Source organism: Papilio machaon, chromosome 25 (assembly GCF_912999745.1).
Source record: "Papilio machaon chromosome 25, ilPapMach1.1, whole genome shotgun sequence".
Classification (NCBI taxonomy): Eukaryota; Metazoa; Arthropoda; class Insecta; order Lepidoptera; family Papilionidae; genus Papilio; species Papilio machaon.
In genome coordinates this window covers 1,129,024-1,155,139 of record NC_060010.1, presented here as the reverse complement: position 1 = coordinate 1,155,139, position 26,116 = coordinate 1,129,024, and the positions used below count along the sequence as shown (strand labels likewise).

General features: G+C 33.9%; 2 protein-coding genes across 2 annotated transcripts; one reads left to right on the top strand and one right to left on the bottom strand.

The window, feature by feature from the left end:
- Positions 1-1,445: 1,445 nt before the first annotated feature.
- On the bottom strand, positions 1,446-25,627 carry LOC106715971 (homer protein homolog 2). The gene is made up of 10 exons (XM_045684206.1): positions 25,536-25,627; positions 18,922-19,078; positions 17,616-17,747; positions 16,902-17,075; positions 16,413-16,481; positions 15,538-15,686; positions 2,882-3,048; positions 2,483-2,598; positions 2,269-2,385; positions 1,446-2,010 (listed from the first exon to the last, which is right to left on the bottom strand). The coding sequence occupies exons 1-10, from the start codon at positions 25,559-25,561 to the stop codon at positions 1,969-1,971; spliced, it is 1,149 nt and encodes a 382-aa protein (XP_045540162.1). The 5' UTR covers positions 25,562-25,627; the 3' UTR covers positions 1,446-1,968.
- On the top strand, positions 8,418-13,919 carry LOC123722429 (adult-specific cuticular protein ACP-20-like). The gene is made up of 5 exons (XM_045684207.1): positions 8,418-8,513; positions 12,430-12,654; positions 12,864-12,960; positions 13,089-13,184; positions 13,635-13,919. Exons 1-5 carry the CDS (start codon positions 8,499-8,501, stop codon positions 13,757-13,759), a joined length of 558 nt encoding a protein of 185 aa, XP_045540163.1. The 5' UTR covers positions 8,418-8,498; the 3' UTR covers positions 13,760-13,919.
- Positions 25,628-26,116: the final 489 nt, after the last annotated feature.

Sequence of the window (26,116 nt, the reverse complement as noted above, 5' to 3'; positions counted from 1 at the left end):
AAAAACATAACATGGAATATGTTGACTCCCGATACTTTTAATATAGTATATTTTAATTTCTTGAAGAATGAGACAAATTACGATTTACTAAAGCAAATAATAAATATATTTAACTCTGTGATTTATAATTATTTTATTTTATGAGATCTAAAAAGAAATTAGTCAAACTTGTCAGAATTAAATAAAAAAATGTGTCGATTTTGGCTAAAATTTTAAATAAATTTGTTGCAACATTCAGAATCATTCAGAAATTCTATCAATACTTAACAGTCTCTTAGGGTAGATTTCTGATATTAAATCTGAACTTAAGACTGTCTTTAGTAATAACTAACCGAAGTCACTGTAGTTGTTACATTTTTTTATATTACTAGCTGGCAAACGAGAAAGAGGTCACATGAATTCGCCGAAATGGCGAAACGACCGCTGCCCATAGACATTTGCAATTACAGATGTGTTGCCTACCCTCAATCGATGAAGGGAGGAGACTCACAAAAAGAGAATATTTAACCTTCCTATGTATCTTCCCCTTCCCATCCTTTTCTTATAAGAAATAGGAGTGGGAAAGAGCACTAAAATTAGTTCTCCGGCACCAAAATTTAATTGTAAATTTTATATAACTGTCCGTCTATTCATAAAAATTAACCAAAATTATATTTATATAGTTTAAAAATATTCGAATTAATATTTAATATCGGTGGTAAATATATAATATAGTATCGAGCCTCAGTAGCAAAGACCTTAAGGTCTGTGAACAAAATATAACTTGAAAATTACTTAAAAAAAAAAAAAGTCTTATGATTATTACCAACAAGAAATTGTCACGTGTCAATATTTTTATTTACTAATATATCGAAATGTCACCAAATGTATGTCTTCGACATTTTATAATTCGACTAGGAATATTATAAATTGTGATGTACTGTAATCAGTTGCTGAGTTTATACATTTAGTCAAATTGGGAGAAAAATCTGTCTTTTGATCAATATAGATGTCAATATGATTGAAAGTACTAAATATACCACAGATATACAAAAAAAAAAAAAAATTTTTTATACAAAATATAAAACACTCTGTGGCCTGTTGTCATGGTAACGACTTCTTTAAAATTTCACTAAAAAAAAACACAAAAAGTATTTTTTTTAGATAGTTCATAAAATAATTAATAACTTAAAAATGAAAAAAGGAGTACATATTTTCGGATTAAAGAATCGATGTTAGCGCCATCTACTTAAAACTTTCAGTTTTTCTCCCGATTACAAAATGTCGAATTTCAAGATCTTACGGTGACATAAATCTATCCTTAAGACATATTGCATCGTGCGAACGTTACTGGAATACAACCTTTGACTTCACAATGAACATATATTGTAACATTCACTATAACATAATTTACTATTTAAGACAGGAAACTATTAGAAAAAAAAAACATAATGACGTAACGCGGAATTTTAAAACACCCAACCCTTTATAATAAAAAAAAACAGTCACAAGACAGTTAAAGATTACAGGATTAAAGACAACGTATATAATAATTTAAAAGAATTCATGCACCTTTCGAAATACCGAGAGCACTCTTCATTTCTTCGCTTTAAGCGTGACGTAGGCGGGCTCGGGGGCGGGCTGAGAGCTGCAGTAGGCGGGGCTAGCTGCAGAGTGGGCGGGGTTTGAGGGAGGAGCACCGTACACGTGTTGAGCTACGTGGGCGGGGTTTGTGGCGCTGTAGATGTGCTGGGCTGCGGAATGTGCGGGGTTAGCGGTGCTATAGATGTGAGGTGCCGAGTGGGCGGGGTTAGCGGTGCTGTGGGCGGGGTTAGCGGTGTTGTGGGCGGGGTTAGCGGTGCTGTGGGCGGGGTTAGCGGTGCTGTGGGCGGGGTTAGGGTGTGGCGCACGCAGCAGCAGCGGCAGTGCAGCACGACGCTCCTTGCTGACGGCCGCATATATCGGCGGCGGCTGCACCGAGGCCGCGTCTCATGTTTGCAACGCGGTGTTTATCTCGCGATGGATCGTCGACTGAAAGATAACGTATTGAATTTACTGTATATTTATTTAATTTAACCAATCTAGAGACAATATTGTGTGTAGTTAGTCTTTGTTATTGTGGTCAGTCATTATTAAAGGCAGTCCTAAATAATATGACTAGTTTTTAAGATTAATTCTTCTTTTTTCTTTACAACTATGTAATCTAATCATATTTAAATTAGATAGAACCACAGCCCAATATAAAATGTACCCTAAAGCAATGTGCAAAAGGTATATATTGCAACTCACGAGCTCCTCGAGCTGCCTCGCCAGCTGGTCGTTGAGGGCCTGCAACACCTGCCGCTGTCCGTCCTGTGCGGCCAGCGCCAGCTCCAGCTGACTCTGAGCCAGTTTTGCCTCTGCGTCCTATACAATAAAGTCGTATTTACATTAGCAACAATCTTAAACAAGTACTAGTGAAGAACAATGATTTCTACGATACTAGTCTACTATATATTCTGACCTGTTCACTCTTCTTGGACTTGGTGATTTGAGCCAGTTCTTCATTCTTCTGCGCCAGTTCCGCCTCCAGCTGCGCCACGCGCTGTCGCAGCTGTTCTACTTCGTTTGCATCACCACCTGCAAATCATCATTACAATTTAATTCTCATTTTGTATTTATACTAACGGTCGCCCGCGACTTTGTCAGCGTAGAATTGAAAGAACACATAATAACAATAAACAGCCTATGTATTCTTCCCGTCTTCGATCAGTATGCCATATTTTAGTGATACATGTTGACACCCATTGTGGACTTCACCTTCTAACAAACATCCATTCAGTCATTCGCATTTATAATATTAGTAAGAAGTAAGATTTCCCTGTCTGCCCACCTCCCTTCCTGTATGTGGTGTCTCGCTCACCTTTCCCCGCGTAGTGCCGTGCGCGGGCGACCTCCTCGCGGTACTGATGCAGCTGACGCTTCCACTCGTCCACGTTGGCGGTGCTCTCTTGCAGCGCGGCGGTCAGACGGAGATTGTTGCTCTTCAGTGTTGCCAACTCTACTTCCCACTTCTTAGCGTTCGCTGAACTGAAGAATATAAGTTTTTTTTTATATCATAAGGTGGCAAACGAGCAAGTCACCTGAATCGCTAAATGACCGCTGCCAATAGACATCAGCAATGGCAGATGCGTTGTCTACCTTTAATTGACAAAGAAGGGGATGCACAGAAAGAGAATATATCCTCTTCCTATGCATCCCCTCCTCCGTCAAATCTATTTCCCCTTTCCATTCTTTCTTTATAAGAAGGAAACGTGTACTAAAAAAGGCATTAAATTAGTTAATAATGAAGGGAAAAATGGTCCACAACTTATGTAAAAGATCCGCAGTTCTTCAATACTTAAAAAAATGGTCTTTTACCTTTTAATAGACCAGCTCTTAGCTAGTTTAGTAACAGAATTCTACTATTGAAGAACCACATGATACTTGGAGAGAAAATCTAACGCCGCCAGCTTGTTCCTATTCTTGGCTTTACGATACGCACCATGGGAAAGATTCTTTGTCGAGGATAAACATTTTCGAATGTTAATATTTTTTCCCTTTTAAGTAATATCTTTTGATGTGAAACATCTATAGACTCACTTGTAAACCGAATTATTGGCGTGGCGACGCTTGCCGTGGCGACGGGTCGCCACCCTATACTAAGGTATACATATATATAATTTTATGTGTAGTAGAGTGTACGGTGTGGCGACGGGTCGCCACGCTATACTGAGGTATACATATATATTTTATTTTAATAATATTATCTTTTATGCATATTACTTGTACACATACGTCCAGGCGTCCCATGACGGCTCAAATTTTTTTTTTATCTTTTATGTAACGAAATGGCTAAACATTATGCCGCCGTCCGTAACGTATCTAAGAATTTAGCTTATGTTATATATTTTTCGTCTATCGAATCGTTGTATCGGTATTACGTAAACAATATACGATGCGTTCCAAATACAAAGCTCACGTAATCGACAATCAAGATATGTCCGCACCAATTGCTACGTTATTAATTACGAATAGTTGATGATCTATATATGCGATTTACCTTTCAATTAGGTTATTATTAATTATCTTAGTAGATGTAATAAAATATAACTCAATCTTACTAATCTATATATATATATATAAAAGAAAGTCGTGTTAGTTACACTATTTATAACTCAAGAACGGCTGAATCGATTTGACTGAAAATTGGTGGGCAGATAGCTTAGAACCAGGACATAGGATGATTTTTTTTTACCCCGCTTTCTATTTTTTATTTCGCGCGGACGGAGTCGCGGGTAAAAGCTAGTCTATTATATAAAGAAAGTCGTGTTACTTACACTATTTATAACTCAAGATCGGTCGAACTGATTTAGCTGAAAATTGATGGGGAGGTAGCTTAGAACTAGGAGACGGACATAGGAACTTTTTTATGTTGTGTGCATTTTTTTTTATTCCGCGCGGACGGTGTCGCGGGTAAAAGCTAGTATTATATAAATGCGAATATTAAGATGGATGTTTGTTTGAAGGTATACAGAACGGCTCAATGGATCTTGATGAAATTTGGCATAAATCTAGAACATAGTCTGGAAATTTAATTATTTTAAAGAAAATTAAGAATTTTAATTCCGCGCATACGGAGACGCGTGCGACAGCTAGTGAAATAAAATCTAACAATGTGGAATATACATTTGCTTTTTACAAATTGTACATTTTCATTTGAAAATTATTTCAAGGTACGTTTAACTGTGAAAAATATTTCATCCATCATCCTCTTCTCAGTGAAAAAGCAGTAATAAATAAAACAAAACGAGTATCAAAGCGCTACTATCTACTTTTTTAAATACCCTATTAGCAGTGATTGTCAAACTTATTTCTTTCACCGCCCCCTTTGAAAATTAATTATATTTCAGAGCCCCCTAATTTTTATTCAGCCCTAAAACTTAAAAACCACAATTTCATTATTTTAATTAATTTCAATGCCCCCCATTTTTGGACTCTTTATCGCCCCCTCCTAGGTTTCAAACGCCCCCAATCGCCCACTGTGAGAAACACTGCCCTATAGTGTAGCTGACAAACAGTGAAATAATTTTCCAAATCGGTTCCGTAATTTCTAAACGTATTCAATGCAGACAAACAATTAAATCTTTCCTAAGATATTAGTATAGATAATTATGTAGATATAATTATAATTGATGCGCCGAAATATGTTCTCATGCGTAAAGTTGCACAAAACAATATACTATCGTTACAATTAATGCTGAGATTAAATAAAGAGGTCGGCAGTTTTATTGGCAATCGTCCGACTTATGATCGATGTCTGCTTTTCCGGTATTCAGTAACAGGCGTGAAGATCTCAATCATATCACGAGCAGTCTGCTCTATATTCAACATTTGATTACGTAAAAATGATCAACGGAGACGAAAATGAACACAACAAAAAACTTTTATCAGAGTTGTCAATACGTTATGTTATTTCTGAACCCTAAATTAAGGCCCTTCGTTACACAAGGCGACGTAAATCTTCAAAACTAATACAACTACGTCGCGAGAATCTTTTTTTTATATCATAAGGTGGCAAACGAGTAAACAGCCGCCTGGATTCGCCGCAATAGCGAGGCGAACATTACCCATAGACATCCGCAAATGCAGATGCGTTGCCTACCTTAAATTAACGGAGAAGGGGATATTTCTCCTTCCTATGCGTCCCCTCCTCCGCCAAATCCAATTCCTATTAAGAAAAGGATGGGAAGGGAAAGAGGACTAAAATAAGCCTCCGGTACCACAGTCATCAGACGAAACGCGGAATCGCTTCCACTTCCGCCTGTCTTCTGTGTGGTCGTGGTATTGCACCGATCGATCCGGCCAATTCGTGCACCCAACAAATATTGTTGTTGTGGGATCTACCACTGATCTCATTGCGCTCGCTCCTTATATACAACATTGAATCGTTAAATAGGCATAACATTTGCTCTGTCATCTTAAAAATCGCAACGACTTTTCTAACCACGACCATTACAAACAGGTTGTCGATCTTTGGCGATGACAGAAACATCGCGCTGTGTACGAATCTATACGACTGTATTGCGTAAGTGGCTTTCCAACTAAAATCACCGTGTTTCTCAGATTTAGATTACCTTGTGCACGAAGGGCATATTATGAAGACTTTTTACACTTGGAATTAAAAAGGTGCAAAGAAATAGTTTCTAAAAGCACTTAGTTACTATCTAAACTAGGCCAATCACTTATCTATTGCTAGTCTGTGGTAGATGTTATAAAACACATCCGATGACCATTGACAAAACTGTTCAGGCACCCATGCGGTTCGAAAGTGAGAAATCTAACATCATGACATGACAATGTTTAAACGAATATATTTATGTAATACTGTGACTCTAAAGTGTAGTGTTATTTTCTTGTTATTTAAAATGTCAAAATAAGAAATTAATAGCTTATGTAGTCCCTATAACTTATATCTCGTGTGAGAAAGGACATAGACATAGAAAAAACATGACATGACAGATAGAGTACGAAAATGATTTTGTGAAACTTTTCTGACGATTTGAGGGGGCACTAGAGTACAGTCGTAATTTAGTACGTCTTATACCCACCGCATCAGATATCCTTGTCGGTTAATATAGAGTTTGTGATTAAATGAGAATCTTGTGCACTTCTCTGACATTAAGAGGGCGCTAAGGTGCATTAGTTTCACTTATACCCACTGGGTAAAATATATTTGTCGGTCTGTACAGTCCGACAAGAATCGTGTGGTACTTTTTGACATTAATAAGGGGCACCTATGTCTGTGCTATGCACGATCCGCACTGCAACTAACTGCACTGTCGGATAGTTTTCTATCAAGAACAGCATTTTCTTAGTGGGTCATGCAGTTAAAATTAATCTACTCTACTCATTTCCGTGACTTACGTTGTTAGACGTAAGAAACGGATTACAACTCGGATTGGTTCAGTGCGTTGTGCTCTAATCACGCGCAAATCTTTCAACTGGAAATAGTTGTGGATTTCTTTTTCAGTGTGCGATCTCCTTTATCACTTACATATAAAGAAATTAAATTCGTTCACTAATAAAGATGTTATTTCTTTTTAATTTATAGTATATTTTAAACGTTCAAGATACCGTAGCAATGACATTTTCTTCAGATTTTTTAATAGTTTTTATTCCTAATTTTTTTACAGAAAAGTTACTTTAGCCGCGAAATTTCATAAAGAAAACTTAAAAGGATGCATTAAATCAGTTTGTAATATTTGGCAGACAATATTTTATCTTACTAATATTATAAATGCGTATATTTAGATGAATTGATGGATGTTTGTTATAAGGTATCTTCAGAGCGGCTGTATGGATCTCGATGAAGTTCGGCATAGATGAAGAACATAGTCTGGTAGAACACATAGCCTACTAATTAAGTATTAATTCCGTGCTGCCGGAGTCACGGACGACAGCTACTATCTCATATTATCAAAACGCATTTATTTAAAAACCAAATTAATCAATACACAGCTTTATTAATTCACGTACAATCCCAATTTACCATGTCAACAACACTACGTATATCATTTAACTTTGTTTACAGTGAAACAGTTTCCGCGACGTATAAACTATAATTAAAAATGTCTTCGACAGTAATAGTCGCCTTTATGATTCTATTATGCAAATGTGATTTACCGCCGTATATTATTCAAACTGATACTGGCTTACTTTACAATATCCGCATGTATGTTCGTATTTGGATGATTGTTATTCATTAAAAAAAAAGATACTTTTATTATAAACTAGCTGTCGCCCGCGACTCCGTCCGCGCGCAGTTAAAAAAAAATGAAAAATAGATGTTGTCCGATTCTCAGACCAACTGAATATGCTCACAAAATTTCATGAGAATCAGTCAAGCCGTTTCGGAGGAGTATGGCAACGAAAACTGTGACACGAGAATTTTATATATTAGACTAGTTGTCGCCAGCGAATTAATCCGCGTGAAATTAAAAAAAAAAAACTAGTCTTACTAATGTTAGAATGTATTACAGAACGACTCAACAGATGTCGATGAAATTTGGTACAAATGTAAAACATAGTCTGAAAGAACATATAGGCTATTTACTAATTTTTTTTAGATGTATCGCGCGGACGGAGCCGCAGACAGCTAGTTTTACTATATTCCATTAAAGCTAACAGATGGTACAATATAATACGGATTACGGATTCGAAACCTCGATATTAAAGTCTGCACCTCGTACATATGAACGCAAAAAGAGTTGCTTCAATCATAAAAAGCTTTAACATATCTGTCGTTACTTATATTAAGAATCATTCAGGCTGCAAGCTTAGTATATCCCCCTTCTAGGTCTAGTGACCAATATACTAAGAGGGGGGGAACAGAATTAACTATTTCTCGGGTATAAGTGCGTGCGCACACGTAAATCGTTTTACATTCAATCTTTGTACATCATAACATTTTGTTATATTTTTTTATTTTTTTGTGCATCATGGCTTTTTTGATTGTGAGTATTTTTTCTTGTAATATTATTGTGTGCCAGTTATATTCTTTTTTTAAATTTTTCTTATTCTAATTTTAAATTATTATGGTTTTTTTTAATTGTGAATAAAAAACTACGGGAATACTTTTAACAGATCAACTGTACTTTGGATTAATTTAAGGTTTCTAAATGGATTATGAAATTCAAGACATTATTAGACTTTCTTACGCATTTTAAACATATATTTTGTAACAACTTTTCTACCAGAACAATATAATCAATTTATTCAATTAAAGTCAATATCAAATACTATACGTCCGTTATTATCAAACTAGCTGTCGCCCGCGACTTTTTCCGCACGGAATAAAAATAAAAAACTTAATTAGTAGCCTACTTGTTCCTCCAGACTATGTTCTACTCTGTACCAAATTTCATCAAAATCTATTGAGCCATTTTGGAGATACTTTTAAACAAACATCCATCCATCCATCTAAACATTCGCATTTATAATTATGATGTAATATTTTTTTCTAGTAATAACCCTAATTGAAATCAGTAATCACACTAAAGTTTTTAAATTTATTCACTTATTCCGGCACAGATTTACAACGCCTAAGTATTCGTTCAGTAATATTTGTAAATAAAAATTATCATCAAGTGTTCCTAGTTTTTAACCGATAGTTTCTTGGTTGGAAACTATTATATAAGATAGTATGGTTGGTCAGTTGACTAATTACCCAGAAATAAATCATTACACCGGCTCAACGAGTAACAATTAAAATTTAACTACTCGTACCATTTGTTATAAACGAAATTTAAATAAATTGCATCCATATGTATATAAGAACTATAAAAAAATATTACTATTTTAATTTTTTATGGTTGTTCCTGTTTTGTTTTTTAATAATTAATTAAACAATTAATTTTGTTAACTTATAATCTTACTAATATTATAAATGTAAATGCGAATGTTTAGATGGAAGGATGTTTGTTTGACGGTATCTTCGATATGGCTGAACGAATCTTGACGAAATTTGTCACAAATGTAGAACATAGTCTGGAACAACACATAGGCTACTTATTATGTTTTTTTTAATTCCGCGCGGACGGAGTTCGGGCGACATCTAGTTTATATATAAAACTGGGTTGAACGCAATTAATCTCATAGACGAATTCAACTCACATTGGAAATCAAATCATTACATTTTTATTCCTTATTGATTCACTAATTGAAATAAAACAAACCCTAAATCTTAAATGAAACTAATCAAAATTGATTAGTGAAAACCAGATTCAAATCGGGTAAGTAGATTCCAAGATTAGCGCGCACAAAGTCACAGACATCCTGACAAACAAAAATACCGACAAACATTCTAAAAAATCATTGTTCTGTATATCATCGCATTAATATAGAGCACGTTCAATGATTTTCCTTGTATATTTGTAACCTAAATCATATCAACAAATACCAATACCTTATTAAAGAATTAGAAAAACTAGTGCTGTAATATGCAGTGGTCAATGCAAATTAATGGGTAGAATATGTAACTCAGTATTGCACCCACAACGCACTAATGCGTGAAAGTTGTACGTAACTTGACATCATTACTTTACAGAGGGATCAATTGAAACTTACAACTAATTATGTTCTTTTAGTCATCAATTATTTTACGTAAGTTTGCTTATAAAACATCTAAATTAATTGAGCTAGAATAATTACTAACTGCTAAATTGAGTAGTTACGTGTTCTGAAGTCTACACAAGATTAATAAGTCTACATAACAAAAATAATTCAATAAAAATAATTTAACAATATCATCAATTGTGGAAATTAAAAATTTAATAAACTTATTAAGATTTCAAGAGCGTCGGTGGCTCAGGGATTAAGCACTTGATTTGCAATCTGCAGGTCGTGGGTTCGAATCCCGCCATGTACCAATATGTTTTTCGATTTACCGTACATTTATCCGACGTTCTTAGGGTGAAGGAAAACATCGTGATGCAACCTACACATATCTGAGAAGGATTTCAAAGATATGCGTGAAGTCAACCAATCCGTATTTGGCCAGCGTGGTTGACTATGTCCTAGTCACCACTAAATTGGGGTAGGCTTCGAGCCCCTCAGTGAAGACGTATAGTGAGCCGATGACGATGATAAAGTTTTGGAAATGAAAATAAAATTAATTTCATAAGAAATCTAAAGACAGATAAGATTCTTTTCGTCGTTTTAACAATTAAAAAGTTTATTAAATAAAAATTATGTAAATTTTATTATTGCACATTAAACGTGAAACCGTAACTTCCGGAAACAACACTAATCCGTTTTAAAAAAAACCGTCAGCGGAAATTATCGCCATACAATCAGCGTCGAATGCATCACAGACATGCAACGAATCGTGTCTACGCGACGCATTACTATTTGAGATCGGAAAAGTTCTACATGAAATTGTTACATTACAGATAAATTTAAACTAGGAAATGACCTTCTTCCATAAAAATCATCTGTCTTCTTTGACTTTAAGAGACAGAACCTGTCAAGCACACACATTCTTGTCCGTGAAATAAAAAAAAAATAAAAAAAAAAACGTGCTTGTCTTGTGTAACTATGTAAATTTTTGAGTCATAAATGCGTTCATAAAGATGTAATTGAAACATATATGCATATATGTTTAAAGATGACTGACATTTTACCGGCGGAAAGCGGCAATAATTTTTTAGTGCAACGGCAGCACTTTGTCTAGTCCGTTTCTTTATAATCAAAGTCATAAATCTAAGTATTGTAATTCTGTAAGCAAACGAATGCTTCCAACTTGTATATAATCTTACTTCTTACTAATATTATAAATGCGAATGTTTAGATGGATGGATGTTTGTTGCAAGGTATATCTTGATAAAAGTTTTGATTAACTAATTCAGTTTGGTTTTTTCTTAATTCCGCGCAGACGGAGTCACAGACGACAGCTAGTATAATAATTTATCTCATTAAATACGATGAAACGCAAACGAGTACGATAAAAATATTATCATCACGATTTTAATTTAATTTGTTATCAAATATGATCAATAAAACGAAATAGAAAAGCATAAAAGCGTTTCAAAGAAAGTGAAAATAATTTGGCGTGACGATCGTAACACGCGAAGTGTGTACATTGTAAAGGTGCTGACACACTGACATTTTTTTTTCTAGTTAAAAAATTATAAAACTATATTTTCAACACGATTGATAAATCAGGATAGAAATCGCTGTCAAATTAAAACAATTAAACACTAAAGTAGAAGTTATATTGGCCATTGCAAATAATACATCATGTTTTTATTGTCACGTTACAGTATGATTAAAAATGTATTTTAACCAGCTTAAATAAATTTAAAAGTCAAACACGATATATTTTGTACCGATGTTAAAACGATTAAATAATTCAATTTGTTGACAACATTAAGTTAAGAATAAAAATACTGTATATTTAAATAAAATCGCTTCCGCGTTCTCTATAACCTTACCCACTAAATCGACTAGAAACCTCTCGTTGTTTATGAATGAACGGGCAAGAAACGGTAACTCGACAACAGAATGACCGAGGAAAGTTGAAGTGCGAACTCACATAACTCATATGTAACTGTTTGACATTACGTGTATGACAGTCATTTATGTATAACTAAATACAGGATGTTCCAATTAAAAAAAAAACATTAATGCAATTTCCTAAGTATATTTTCGATTTTTACTGCGTCTGTTTACCGTCGTAACATTTGTAAAAAAAAATGTATTTTCGTCTCTCTCACTGTCTTTGACAAAACTGAAACAATAAGGTGTTTATACGGTGGTGAAATTTCGTGAATAGTAGTTTATGTATAACCAAATACAGGATGTTCAAAATGTATTAAAAAAAGCAGTTTTTTATTATTCTAAAATGTACTAACATTAAATAACAATTTTCAGAAATGTGCAACATTGGTGATTTTGGCGACAGCTGTCCTGGCGGAGTATGGATACGGAGGATACGAGGGTCATGGTTTAGAAGGTCATAGTTTCGAAGGTCAAAGTTTTGAAGGTCAAAGTTTCGAAGGTCATGGACTGGAAGGTCACAGCTTCGAGGGCTATAGTGGAAACGAACATCAGAGTCTGGGTCAACATCACGGAGATGAATATGATGTAGATTATCATGTATGTATCATGTTTTGTACAAATTCTGTTATATTAAAAAAAGAAATAATAAAAAAAATTAAGATCAAATTAAATCACGCTGTATTTGGTACAAAGATCGTAAATTCAACGGATAGTAAAATTTCAATATAAAAAAAAAACAACAATCTTGTACAATTTTACGTAGCAACCAATCTTGTAGATTAATATGGATATCCAATCATTTACAGGCACATCCAAAATATTCCTTCGACTACTCTGTAAAAGACCCACATACTGGTGACGACAAAGAACATTGGGAGACCAGAGATGGTGACAAAGTGAAAGGTAACATAACCTACATCGAAACTATCCAACGAAAAAAGTTACATCTCTTAATAGAAGTAACCATTTTCGTTGGATAAATCGATATGTTTTCGTATTCAAAGGTTAATATTTAAATTTTATTTATATAGGAACTTATACATTGGTTGAAACTGACGGAACCAAGCGTATTGTAGAATACGAAGCGGACGATAAGAACGGGTTTAATGCGGTTGTCCATAAGATTGGTAAGTACACAGAAATAACACCTCAACAGCCGTAACCTCATCTCTGTCACCTAACTTACTTATGCATATACTTCTATCCACTATCCACTATCCATTCGAATACTACCTGTTAACCCAAAGATGGATAGAACCGGATTTAATATTGATTATTGAGTTCGATCGTTAAATCTTACTAATATTATAAATGCGAATATTTGGATGTTTGTTTAAACGTATCTCCTGAACGACTTAACGGAATTTGACGAAATTTGGCATCGGTGTTGAGCATAGTCTGGAAGACGATATAAGCTAATAATAAAGTTTTTTTTTTTAAATTCTGAAGACTGAGTCGCGGGCAACAGCCAGTACATCAATAAGTACCGAAATAGAGTCGCCAAAATTTAACTGCAAATAAATCTATACCTTTTTAATGATGTAATGTTTAACAAATTTAAATTATTAAACCTTTAGGAACCCCGAAACATGTAGAAGAATACAAAGTAAGCAAACCATCGTACGAGCCTATCCCATATCAACACGACTACCAAGTGAGCGAAGAAGCTTTCATGCCTTCGTACGCGAGTTATGAACACTAACAAAATAATGTCGGAGATTTTATATTCTTAAATATTCAAATGCTTTAAATTTTACGTAAGTATTATATAGAAATGTATATTTGTTACTGTTAAGATTCAATATCAAAATGCTTGTAAAAAATATGTTATTTCTATCCATTTGAATGAACGAGGTGACAATAATTTTGTATAGTGATAGGACAATTTAAAATAAAAATTATATCTACAAACTTCAGTGTCGTTTATTAGTAATTTTAAAATGAATAATTTAACGAATTGTCCTGTATTTCTTTAGCAATATGGACACCGTACATAAATTTATAATAACTTAATGGATTATAATTTAAATGCGATTTCAAATTTTATAAAAACACACTGAAGATTGTTCTATTATTTTAATATTAAATAGAAAAACCAAGACTATAAATATTAGTATTATTTTTGCTCAACATATTTTATTTTATAAACGAATTAAATGTAGATACAATTGAAAAACTACATTAAAAAATATTCCTAATTAATTATGTAATTCAATATTATTTTTGAATGGTAATTTGATTTACGAAAATAATAACTTTATTTTTAACATAACAATTTTATTATTGAATTATTTTTTTATTAATTGTTTATATTGACCGGTAAATATATTTTTAAAAATTTTATTTACAATTAAAATTGTTTAAACGTCTTTTTTATTTCATTTTAATTTTGTAATGTTTTAATGATGTATATCGAATACCTAAAAAATTAAAAGAAATTAACTATTTTTTTTTTCTACTTAAGGATACCAATGAGTTTTACTTGTTATTATTTATTAAGCCTTATACCCTACACAATAAAGGTTAATTTTAATCGACTTCCAAACGCAGGAGGTTGTCAATTTGTCTTTGTTTTTATAAAGCTATACTTAATTAGATTTTATAAGACTGTGGGGTTGTTCTCTAATATTTTAAGTGTTGTACAAAAACTGTCGCAAAATATAATAAACTTATTTTTTTTTTGTTATAAAATAAATATCGATGTTTTATTTATCCTGTGGAATAAAAAACAAAAAATGTTTGTTGAAGTAATATTCCATTACAAAATAACGTCTAATTCTTGTTGAATTAAACCATAAAATTTCATACAAGTCAAACATTACGTTATTTTTTTAACTTAAAGAGTAGAAAAAATTTACATATCCTGAGAGATGTATTCTTTTTGCTGTTAGTAAAGAGTTACATGTGTTATGAGATCACCATAACAGGTTTAACTTTTTTGTTCCTTAAAGAAATACATCATTTACAAGTCTTTAAAGATGTAACTCTTTTCGTCTTTAATAGAGTTACGAATTTTATGAGGTCTAACAGCAGACGCAACTATTTTCGTCTTTAAAAGAGTTTCATGTCTTAAGAAAACTAACGGCACATGTAATTTTTTAGTTTCTAATAGAGTTACAAGTATTAAGAGATCTAACAGCAGATGTAACTTTTTTCGTCTCTAATAGCGATGCTAGTCTTAAGAGATCTAACATCACATGCTACTATTTTTGTCTCTTATAGAACTACAAGTATTAACGGATCTAAAAGCAAGTGTAACTCTTTTCGTTTCTAATAGAGTTACAAGTTTTTAATATATGTAACACTTTTCGTCTTTATTTGAGGTACAAGTATTAACGGATCTAAAAGCAGATGTAACTATTTTCGTTTCCAATAGAGTTACAAATCTTAAGAGGTCTCACATCAGATGTAACTCTTTTAATTTGTAATAGAGTTATATGTGAAGATGTAACTGTTATTAAGTTGTAAAGTGGTAGTTACCTCTGCGCAAGCGCAAGCTTGAGGCGGTCGTTCTCGTAGCGCAGTTGTTGCTCAGTTGTCTCAGCGGCGGGCTCGGGGGGTGCGGGGGGTGCGGCACTGGAGGACAGAGGTCCGCGAGGAGCACGACCCACCGTCGCGTACCCACCACCCTACATAATACTTACATTGTTCATTCCTCAAATTCTAGCCTATTTTCTAGACTAACTTCATGTTTAAGATCATTGTAAAAAAAAAATTACGTATGAAATAGTATTTCTTAATACAGTTGGTATTGTAGGACTTATAGCGTTCTGAATGTGGACTATTACATACTCGTGATTTTTTTTTTTACCTTTTTCGAACTCGTGCGTTCTCTTTCCAAACTGTCAAAATATTGTCTATTAAAAAGAAAAAAAATAACCACGAAGTTTTTTTTAAATCATACAAGTTTTTATAAGAAGCTAATAATTTGGTTCAATATAAGATTTAATGATTTGATTCAATGAGTTAAGTTTCATTTAATTTCATCTAATTAAATTTAATTTTCATTTCATTTCATATCAATAAAAAATAATCTACTGAAGACTTGGCTGTAAGGTCAATTTCCTTTGCCTAACCAGAATAGGTGAAGAAAACAAAAAAAAATTCTGCTTATATTCTTTCACGGTTGGCGCCATTTTCCAAAAATTTTATTTAGTTGAGTTTATTGTATTTTTATTATTCTATTAAATTCCTTAATTTTTTCGCAACTGTATTAAGAATAGTTATGAAAAATACTATTTGAGAAAAATCGTGACATTTTGTTATTTTTTTAGGGAAGAGTTGTCTTTTTCCTTAGTAACTGTTTACTTAGTAACAGTAAATATGTATACAACATTACAAGGTAAAAACATTACCTGTAAAGTGGAGGACACAGAATGAGCTCTTTGATGCACCATCATCTCATCATTGTCGGTCTTTATCGGCTGCAAAGATAATCATAAATAAATTTTAAGTTAGTTATACATCGCTTTTAATTAAATCTTACTAATATTACAAACTAGCTTTTACCCGCGACTCCGTCCGCGCGGAATAAAAAATAGAAAACGGGATAAAAATTATCCTATGTCCGTTTCCTGGTTCTAAGCTACCTGTCCACCAATTTTCAGTCAAATCGATTCAGCCGTTCTTGAGTTATAAATAGTGTAACTAACACGACTTTCTTATATATATATATAGATGAATGAAAAGAATGTTGAGATTTATATTTGTTAGAAGGTATCAAGGATTAGACGAAGAACATAGCCTGAAAGAATACAAAGCTTATTAATTGATTTATTTTTTTACGCGGACGGAGTCGCGGTCTAAAGCTAGTATTTAATACAATTTGTTAAAAGTTAAAGGACCTGTGCTGGTGAGAGTGCGGGGGGCTCGTCGGGGGGTGCGCGGCCCGCCAGCAGGGGGCTGGCGGTCGCGCTGGCGACGGGTGTGGCGGCGCCGCTGCTGCCGTTGGGCGCCGCCTTGCCGCCACATTGCTGCGCCTGTATCGCCTCCTTCACCTCTTGGAACTTCTCTATAAACTGAAAAATATATTTAATTGCTTTCATACAATTCGAAGGAATTACTGCATAAGTAGAAGCCGACCCCAAATTAAATAAAAACAAAACAGTTAGAGATATTTCGATTCATACAAGGAAAAAAGTTACATCTGCAAACATACTACTGTCAATACAGTTATTATTTTTATTGAAATATGTGCCTCTAGAGAATAATCTCAGAAATTAAAAATAATTTTCAATACAACAACAGCCACATTACATTAAACATGTAACTCTTTTCATCACATCATCGTTTTCCACTGCCAAAACATTATCAGCGTTTTAAAGAGTACGAGATATGACAATTGAGATTGAATGTGGATGGCTATAAAGGTAGAGGAAGACCAAAGAAAGTATGAATGGATTGTGTGGAAGAGGATATACGTAAGAAGGGGATGAATTCAGATATGTCTGCTGATAAAGATGTATAGAGGAGTGCCTACTGTGCCGACTCTCCATAGGGATAAAGGCAGATTGATGATGAGACGTGACAATTGCCTCGGACTTGATCAACTTAAATACCTTTCCCAGCTCCGCTTCAGAAGCAAAGCCGAGTCCGTAGACGGTGTTAGCGCGCACATCGCTCCACTGACCAAACTTCTGAGATGTCTTCGTAAATGTCATATTTGCTGTGATCGTACTGTTTATTACCGCCTGGGAAACATAAATTAGATATTTAAAAAAATCAATAATTGCTAGTTTATCCTCTTCACGATTTTAAATTATTATATATAATAATAAATCCGACGAATAGAGTTACATCTCTCAACGGATTTATTAAAAGAAGTTACTTTTTTCATAAACTAGCTTGAATGATTTTATTTGAATAACAAAATTAATACTGCTGTGTTATTTAAGCATAACACCTTCATAAAGATCCCATCATCAGTTATACGAACAAAGACATTTTTATATAGTGTATAAGCTGTGATCAAAATATGGTACTCGCCAGCTTAATAAATGTCTATTTACTCTACTCTTGAAGGCTCCCACGTCATACTTGGATGGAAAAAACGCTGGCAACATGTTCCAATCGTTTGCAGTACGCTCAAGGAACCGATGATTCTTTGATGAAACTTCTACGCTCATAGATGCGGTACTTCTTCTACATAAGGATGGATTCTCAACGTATATCTAAACGTCTGATGGTAGAATGATGATGGGGGAATTATATCATATACATAACAAGACGCTTGTATTTTTTTTATTCGTGGCGATAGAATAAGGTATAAAAAAGATCCGATCAGTGCTGAGACATCAAATTTAAATAAATTATATTTTGGTTCTGTAAATATAAATATCTTTAAGATTTGCAAATCCAATACATTACAAAGCTTGGTTATTGCGGCTCGTTGCGACACGACGCGAAATCGGCAGACAAGGTGACTTCAGACGGGTGCAATGATCGATACAAATTTTCAAACCGACTTTATATTTGTTTCATACGAAAATTATTCCTTTTTACTTCAATTACGAATTTATATTAATCACTTTAGATTTTTCTGATTTGATATTTTTTTTACATCATTTTGAAAAATATTTCAAATCCGGAGGGGACCAATAGGAAGGGTAAATATTGCCTTTCTATGCTTCCCCCTTCCGTTGATTATAGGCCGCTTCGCTAATTAGGCGAATTATAAAAAAGAAATTAAGCTTTTAAGTCTGAATTAAGGTGGGTTTCCAAGACCAAAATCTCCGTATAAACAATATTTTGTTACCTCTGATTTGGCAAAGATCATGACAGGAATGACGATATGTTTTATACAGAGATTTGTCTCAAAAACCCACGGTTAGTCATAGAGTTGCGACAGAGATAGCACTATCGTACCTTTGTGCCTTCAACACTGATGATGCGATAGAGATTCCTTGAGGAGTCATAGAAGAAGGAGACGGAGACTGCAGCAGAGCTGGCCGACATCCAGGACCTTTTCGTCTTCGGGTCTATGTGGAACACGTGCGCTTTACACGTGAAGATTGGTTGTTCGCTGAAAATGAGACGGGTTTATATTTAGTATATTGCATAGTTATCGGAGGCTTATAGAAAGGGAGAAAGATGATCTCCTTTCAATGCAAAATATATAAAACAAAACATATATATAAAACAAAAAAAAAATCAACAGAAAAAAATCAAAAGTTTAAGGGCCTTAATAAATTATGCTGCAGTAGGTATATCTGGTAATGCGGCAAGGAATTCTGTTCGAGACAGATACCATTAAGAACGTGAGCCAAAAACTAACCTTTACAACACGAATTTCATTTTAAAGATAAACGGTACAAAAATTCAATAGAAAGCAACAAATTCTATTGTCTGTAACCCTGAAACACTCCGTCGAATGATATTAATGACTAGGTAATACAAATTTCCTTTTTCATTCCTTTATTTAAAACTAGCTTTTACCCGCGACTTCGTCCGCGCGGAGTAAAAAAAAATGCACACAAGATAAAAAAGTTCCTACGTCCGTCTCCTAGTTCTAAACTACCTCCCCATCAATTTTCAGCTAAATCAGTTCGACCAATCTTAGTTATAAATAGTGTAACTAACACGACTTTCTTTTATATATATAGATGTTTTAAATAAAAGAAAATTTGACGATAAAAATTATGGTTTTACTTAAAACATCAGCAACTCGCCAATACAAATCAAAGCTAACAAACACAAACCAATAGACAAAAGTTTTTAAACCAAAAACTTTTTTAACCGAGATTTGATATAACTTTAGTTTTGCCTTTTCTAAATAGGTTACTACACTTTAAATTGGTTAAGTACAATGGAGAACTATTTTACGGCACGATACATCCGATACAGGACTCGTTAATTGAGATGGCACGTCGTAAACAGGAGTACTCTTGTTATCGACGTGCCAAATCAAATGATGCGTGTCACAAGATATCCAGTGACCCACTTCTTTTATTATGAAATTCAAAACTCTTTAATGAAGTATTGAATTATAATGAACTAGAAACGCGTCGGTTCTTCGCACGAATAGCAATCGTTTCTAATAAAAATAAAACCTATATTCACTGTTTCGCAAGGATTTTTAAACATTTTACATTCAACATAGCATATCACTCCGAAATCTGGCAATCTATTAGTGAAAGAATTTTTAAAATAGACGAAGTAGTTTTTGAGTATATTTTTTACAAACTTACTAGAATGAAAATCTTTCCGCTTTATATTAATAACTAGCTTTTACCCGCGACTCCGTCCGCGCAGAATAAAAAATAGAAAACGGGGTAAAAAATATCCTATGTCCGTTTCCTGGTTCTAAGCTACCTGCCCACCAATTTTCAGTCAAATCGATTCAGCCGTTCTTGAGTTATAAATAGTGTAACTAACACAACTTTCTTTTATATATGTAGATAGAAATAGAGTAAAATAAATAATAATACAATAAGTGATAAGTAATAACAATACATAATAAGTGGTAAGTAATACATAATACATGTTAAATCGATACGTTTGAAAAAAGTGACACCCCTAAATAGATGTTACTCTATAGAAGGCCTAATTTTAGTCGGCTTTTGAAGTGAATTTGACGGAGAAGGGGGCACATGCTAAGGGGATATATCCCTTTTCTGTGCGTCCCCTCTGTCGATTAAAGGTAGGCAACAGGTAGCATCTGCAATTGGGAATCTCTACCTGCAGTAGTCGCTTCGCTATTACGGCGAATTAGGTGGCCGCTTGCTCTAATGACACCTTATAATATAAATAAAAAAAACTTGAGAATTGTCAAGGGACACCTGGATGGAACGAAGTTCCTTTCGATTAATTAGTGAAGGAATTGTAATAATTTTTTTTTTAAGTTATAATATTGTTTTTATTATTCACAAATATAATGTTATATAAACTTAATCAGTAGGCTCAATTATCTGGCTTGCTTTCTATAAGAGAGAGAGAGAGACAGACAGAGAAACATGCGACGCCGCACAGCTTACAATAGCTTACTATAGCAAAGTGTCGTGACAACTTTTCGTAAGAATTTTTTCCGTCTAGCCCCCTTTCACAACGCGCGATAAGGAACTTCGTTCCAAAATTTCGTCGGACGATTCGAAGTATGCAATTAAGTTTCCATCGCCGAAACCCACACAAATATCGAAGCCATCAGAGCCTTTATCAGTTTCACAACTGTGTCATTTCGTCGATGCTGTATAGATTTATCACGTCCCAAACAAAACAAGTATTTCACAAAACCAACACTAACTGCATTGATATAAGGTTGAAAATTGAGTAAAAACCGGATTTTCTTTACAATTTCGAGTGGTGACTCTTGGGACGTTATCAATAGACTTGTCATCTATGTTGTTACTTTGAAAAGAGAATGGTTTTTACAACGAAATTAACTTGTGTTTTTTTTATATACAACATCGATAAAAGTGGGTAGTTATCAAAAATGTGTAGAATTATGCAAATGCCTAAATTAGCCATCATCCTACTTAATACTAATATTATAAAGAGGAACGATTTGAAACAACTGAAATGATTTGAAAAATTATTTCACTGATGGGATGCTGCACTATTCCCGAGTGACAAAGGCTATATTTATAACTAGATTTCAACAAAGTCACGGGCAAAAGCTAGTAGCAAAATCTATAGTTTAAATTTTAATTAACATTTAAGTATAGGCTCATGGGATCAAATTTATATCTACCCTACTTTAACATTTACGAGGATAACTCAGTCATTCAACTACCCTCTTTATATCCAATATATTATGAACCAAGGTTAATAAGATTCTTAATTGCCGAAAGTTTCATATTGTAGGGTCATTGAATAATGGTTACCGGTAAGAATCACTATTGGTTAATATGGAGCATGGTGTGAATTCAGGGTCTATCACGAATTTTTGCGATATGCGTTTTGATAACGTCATCGACAAATTGTATTGAGATTTGTCGTTGTACTTTACGCCCGATAGGATTTCAAATCTAAGACAAATTTTAACGATGACGTTACGAATACTTTCGTGCTAGACCCTTTGAAGAATCCAATTTCCACAGGCGCGCAAAAAAAAAAAAACTCTGCGGTCAGACGCACGGCTATCCGCTAGATAGAAATTGTGGAACATTTTATATTCCTAAAGTAATGTTTACCACTTACAAACTAGTAACTAATAAGTATTAGAGTAGTTTTAGTACATTGCCTACTAGCTGTAGCCCGCGACTTCGTCAACGTAGAATTTAATAAAAAGTAGCCTATATCTTAGTAACAAATGTACTAATAGTAGGGGACACTTTTCTACATGAAATTTGAATTTTTTACAGACGATTTTTTTTATTTATTTAGTATTCTAAACGACTTCTCTAAACGCACGGACCTATAAGTAGAGTTGTATGGTGAAAGTCCATTTTTGAGTGCAAAGTTCCACCCTTATGTTTAACTGCCACGGTCAAGTAAAACCCAAAATCCTCACATCTCTCCTACTATAAATTAATGCTCTTATGGTAACAGTGGAACAGTGGTGGAGCGCAGATGGCGCTTAGCCTAAACCTCGTTTATGAGTAACTAGGCTCGAGGGCTCCCTCAGGAGCCTCCCCTTGGGCTGCTACTTCGTTATTATTACTGGATTGGGGTGGAAAGCGAATTTAATTATTTGACTATGCATAAATCGTTCATGGACATAGCAGTCACGATATAGTTTCATTAGTAGAAAAAAAACCAAGACAAAACTGAATAAAAAAAACGTAATCAAATTCTAAAACTATGGCATGTTGTCCAAATTAATTAGAGATTACGGACAAATAAATATATGAGTTAACGAGGTAGAAATGATGTCAAATGTGTGTTAAGTGTAAATGTCAGGGTTAAAGCTGCATCATTAACCCTCAAACCCTACACTGCCTGGCGTATACAGTATTCCTACACAGGGGTGACAAGGCACCCCAAAATAAAATAGTTTGTAAAGTGTAGAAATGAAAACAGTTATAGAAAATTATACTTTTATTTACATTAATTGACATTATGAGATCACGAATCAGCCTTAAAATTTTACATTACAAATCAATTTGAGCACTTTTGGCATACTTTAACTTGGTGTTCCAAGCAAATTGGAATTTTGCACTTGGTGCACCTGGTCTTGCTCTTCCGATCCCTGTTTATCGGACAGAAACCACAACGCCCCGGTGTGTGATGTTCAGACCCAGAAGAATCGACAGGCATGAGTTGCTTGGGAATCGCGGCTATACTCTCCTTTATATCCCTCTTCAAAGTTGGTGTTTGTAGGCGCATTTTCAAATGTTCATCTATTAGATTAATTCCCAATTCTTTTAGAAAACTCCGACGAAGCTTTATGAGCAATTGTAGAGAACCCAAGAGTTAATATCAACTCCATTCAATTACCCATAGAAAATGCACATTGGCCAACGTTTGGTTCTTCTTTGGACAGAGTATTTTTAGCCATTGCATCGAACACATCCACTCCTCCCTTTGTTTTATTATAAAAATTAATAATTTCTGGAAGCTCAACTTCATTGTTGTTATCTGGGGAATCTATACGTTTATAATAAAATAGTTCAACTATAGAAGTAAGCTTAAAAAATAGTTTTATAAAATTTTTAAAAAATTACGTTGTTCCTACACTGGGGTGCTACAGCACCCAACGACACACGTGGACAAGTCTACAACAGCAGGCTGTCGCCGCTACACAGGCCAATCCGTGGCGCGTAACCTCAAAGTAAAATACGCGGAAAGTCAAACACGTACATTATCAATCAACGAAATAAATAAGAAAAATAAACCATGTGGGGTGCTCCAGCACCCCGAGTAGGGTTTGAGGGTTAACGTGTGAGATATTCAGTTAAAAAATACTTCAGTTAACAAGATAAAACGTAGATAAAAACAGTACTTTTAACTTACATTTGCATTCTTTCTAATATTATAAATGCGAAAATTTAGATTGATGGTCATTTATTAGAAGGTATCGGAAATGGCTCAATACATCTTGATGAAATTTGGTACAGATGTAGAACATAGTCTGGAAGAATACAACACTGCCTGGCAGTGTCTGACTACAGGGTCAAATACTTCGGTCCGCCGAGGTCGTTGCCAGAGATCACCAGCAACATTAAGGGACTGCTGGGGTTCTTTGGCGAGCTGGGCTGGCTGGAGTAACCTACAGCCTGCCTTCACGCAAAATACGCGCTTGTCGTGGAGTTGCGGAAAACAGAGCCCCTACTACTACTACTACTACTAGTCTGGAAGAACACAACAAAAATGAATTCCATGTTTCATCCGACAAGTTTTTCAAAGGTTAAATGCAGAATACTTTCTATGAGTTTATGGTATTTCATTGGTTGATTCAGCTTATTTGTATGAGTCATATTACACTCTGCCACTCAATTAAAATTATTTTTATGTTGAAACTAGCTGTCGCCCACAAATCCATGTTTGTAGAATTAAAAAAAAACTTAATTAGTAGCCTATGTTTGTTTCCAGACTGTGTTCTACATCTGTACCAAATTTCATCAAGATCTGTTAAGCCATTCCGGAGATACCTACAAACAAACATCCATATCCATCTAAACAGTTGCATTTATAATATTAGTAAGATTGAGATAACAATCAAAGATTTATTCATTTTGTAACTATTGATGTGGCTGCCATCTACTTCAAAGCATGATTAAAATTGATCATATCCAGGTTTTCAAACTTAAAATTACTGAAAAAAAAAATTATAAGAAATTTTACAGCAAATTATTTGGATTAATATTAAATACAAAATAAATTCGAAGAAGCTATTTATAATTTTGGAGAATTAAATAAATATTGAGTATTTTTAATACCATTTTATGCAATTTTCTAGTTACAAATTAAATAATTTAAGGCATCCATATTTTAAAAAACAAATGTCATAAATTAATTATGTGTACAATTATTTGCATTATAATTAATAAGGAATACTCCACGGTATTATAGAAACTTTAACTATGTTTTTAGGGAAATAATATCAAATAAACTGAAAATTTTTAACTATATCGCGAGTTAAATCTTAAACCATTTTTTTTTCTATTTGATTTCTATTGGACTTAATAAATATTGTATATCATGTGGTTAACGTAAGTATGAATATACTCGATTTTATATATAGCAATATTCGACCTACTGGTCCTTAGCGACCTTTACGATGAGGTAAACTCGTTCAAACGGATACAATCAATCTTTAGCTTATACAAGCGTAAATTACTCCGTACCGCCTCTATACTGGTAAATTCTAATGATGCGTCAATATAATTTGAAGCATATTTTTACCGCCAAAATACTAATGAAAGTGAAAACGTTAAATTGTTTATCGGAAAGCTTAAAAATACTACTTCGCATTGGTAGTGTATCTCCCCTCCCTAAAAATATCTCTGTACGGAGAAAACGATTTTTAATATGTTACCCTTGAAATATTTAATCGGTTATAATTTATTAATGTAAAGTAAGATAAAAGAAATTAAACTCACCCCATTGTTTCTTTTCCTGCTGTCATTTAAACACAGTAATTTATAAAATATTTTACTTCATAATTCCAAATCCTTTCCCACACAACTGTCATGCGGCGGTTGCGCCATAAACTAAAGAAACATATGGAGTTGCCATTTACTTCCAAGTTTAATTCTCATAAGTTTTAATGAAAAAAAATGTGATTAAAAATATAAAAATGATTAAAAAACACTGATATTTTTGTTATTCACGACCTACAATACCTATTACACAATTTTCTTATATCGATTACAATTTTTAATTCGTTTTGCTTGGCCCAACCCATTCTCACTGTCTATGGACTCTTGACAGACAGCTCTTTTAAATAGTAGAAATTGCCATCTTGTGTTCAATAGCGGCAACCAAATGCGTAGTGCAAATTCAAAGCTAGAGGGCATGTATTCCGATAATAAATATTTAACTGGTAAGAAAAAAATACCTCACATAGTAAAATAATTAACTTTTTTATTTCATTCTATTGATATAAGGGCGAAAAATGTCCATTTCGCACTTTCAACACGCTGTCTAAAATTTGATGCATTGATTTTTCTGCACTTTACTG

Coding starts and splice junctions, on each gene's coding strand:
- LOC123722429 (XM_045684207.1), top strand. Junction 12,655..12,863: donor AATATGATGTAGATTATCAT/GTATGTATCATG, acceptor AATCATTTACAG/GCACATCCAAAATATTCCTT. Junction 13,185..13,634: donor TGCGGTTGTCCATAAGATTG/GTAAGTACACAG, acceptor TTAAACCTTTAG/GAACCCCGAAACATGTAGAA.
- LOC106715971 (XM_045684206.1), bottom strand. CDS start 25,561: ATGACAGCAGGAAAAGAAACAATGGG. Junction 16,482..16,901: donor CCGCACTCTCACCAGCACAG/GTCCTTTAACTT, acceptor TTATCTTTGCAG/CCGATAAAGACCGACAATGA. Junction 2,599..2,881: donor ACGGCACTACGCGGGGAAAG/GTGAGCGAGACA, acceptor GATGATTTGCAG/GTGGTGATGCAAACGAAGTA.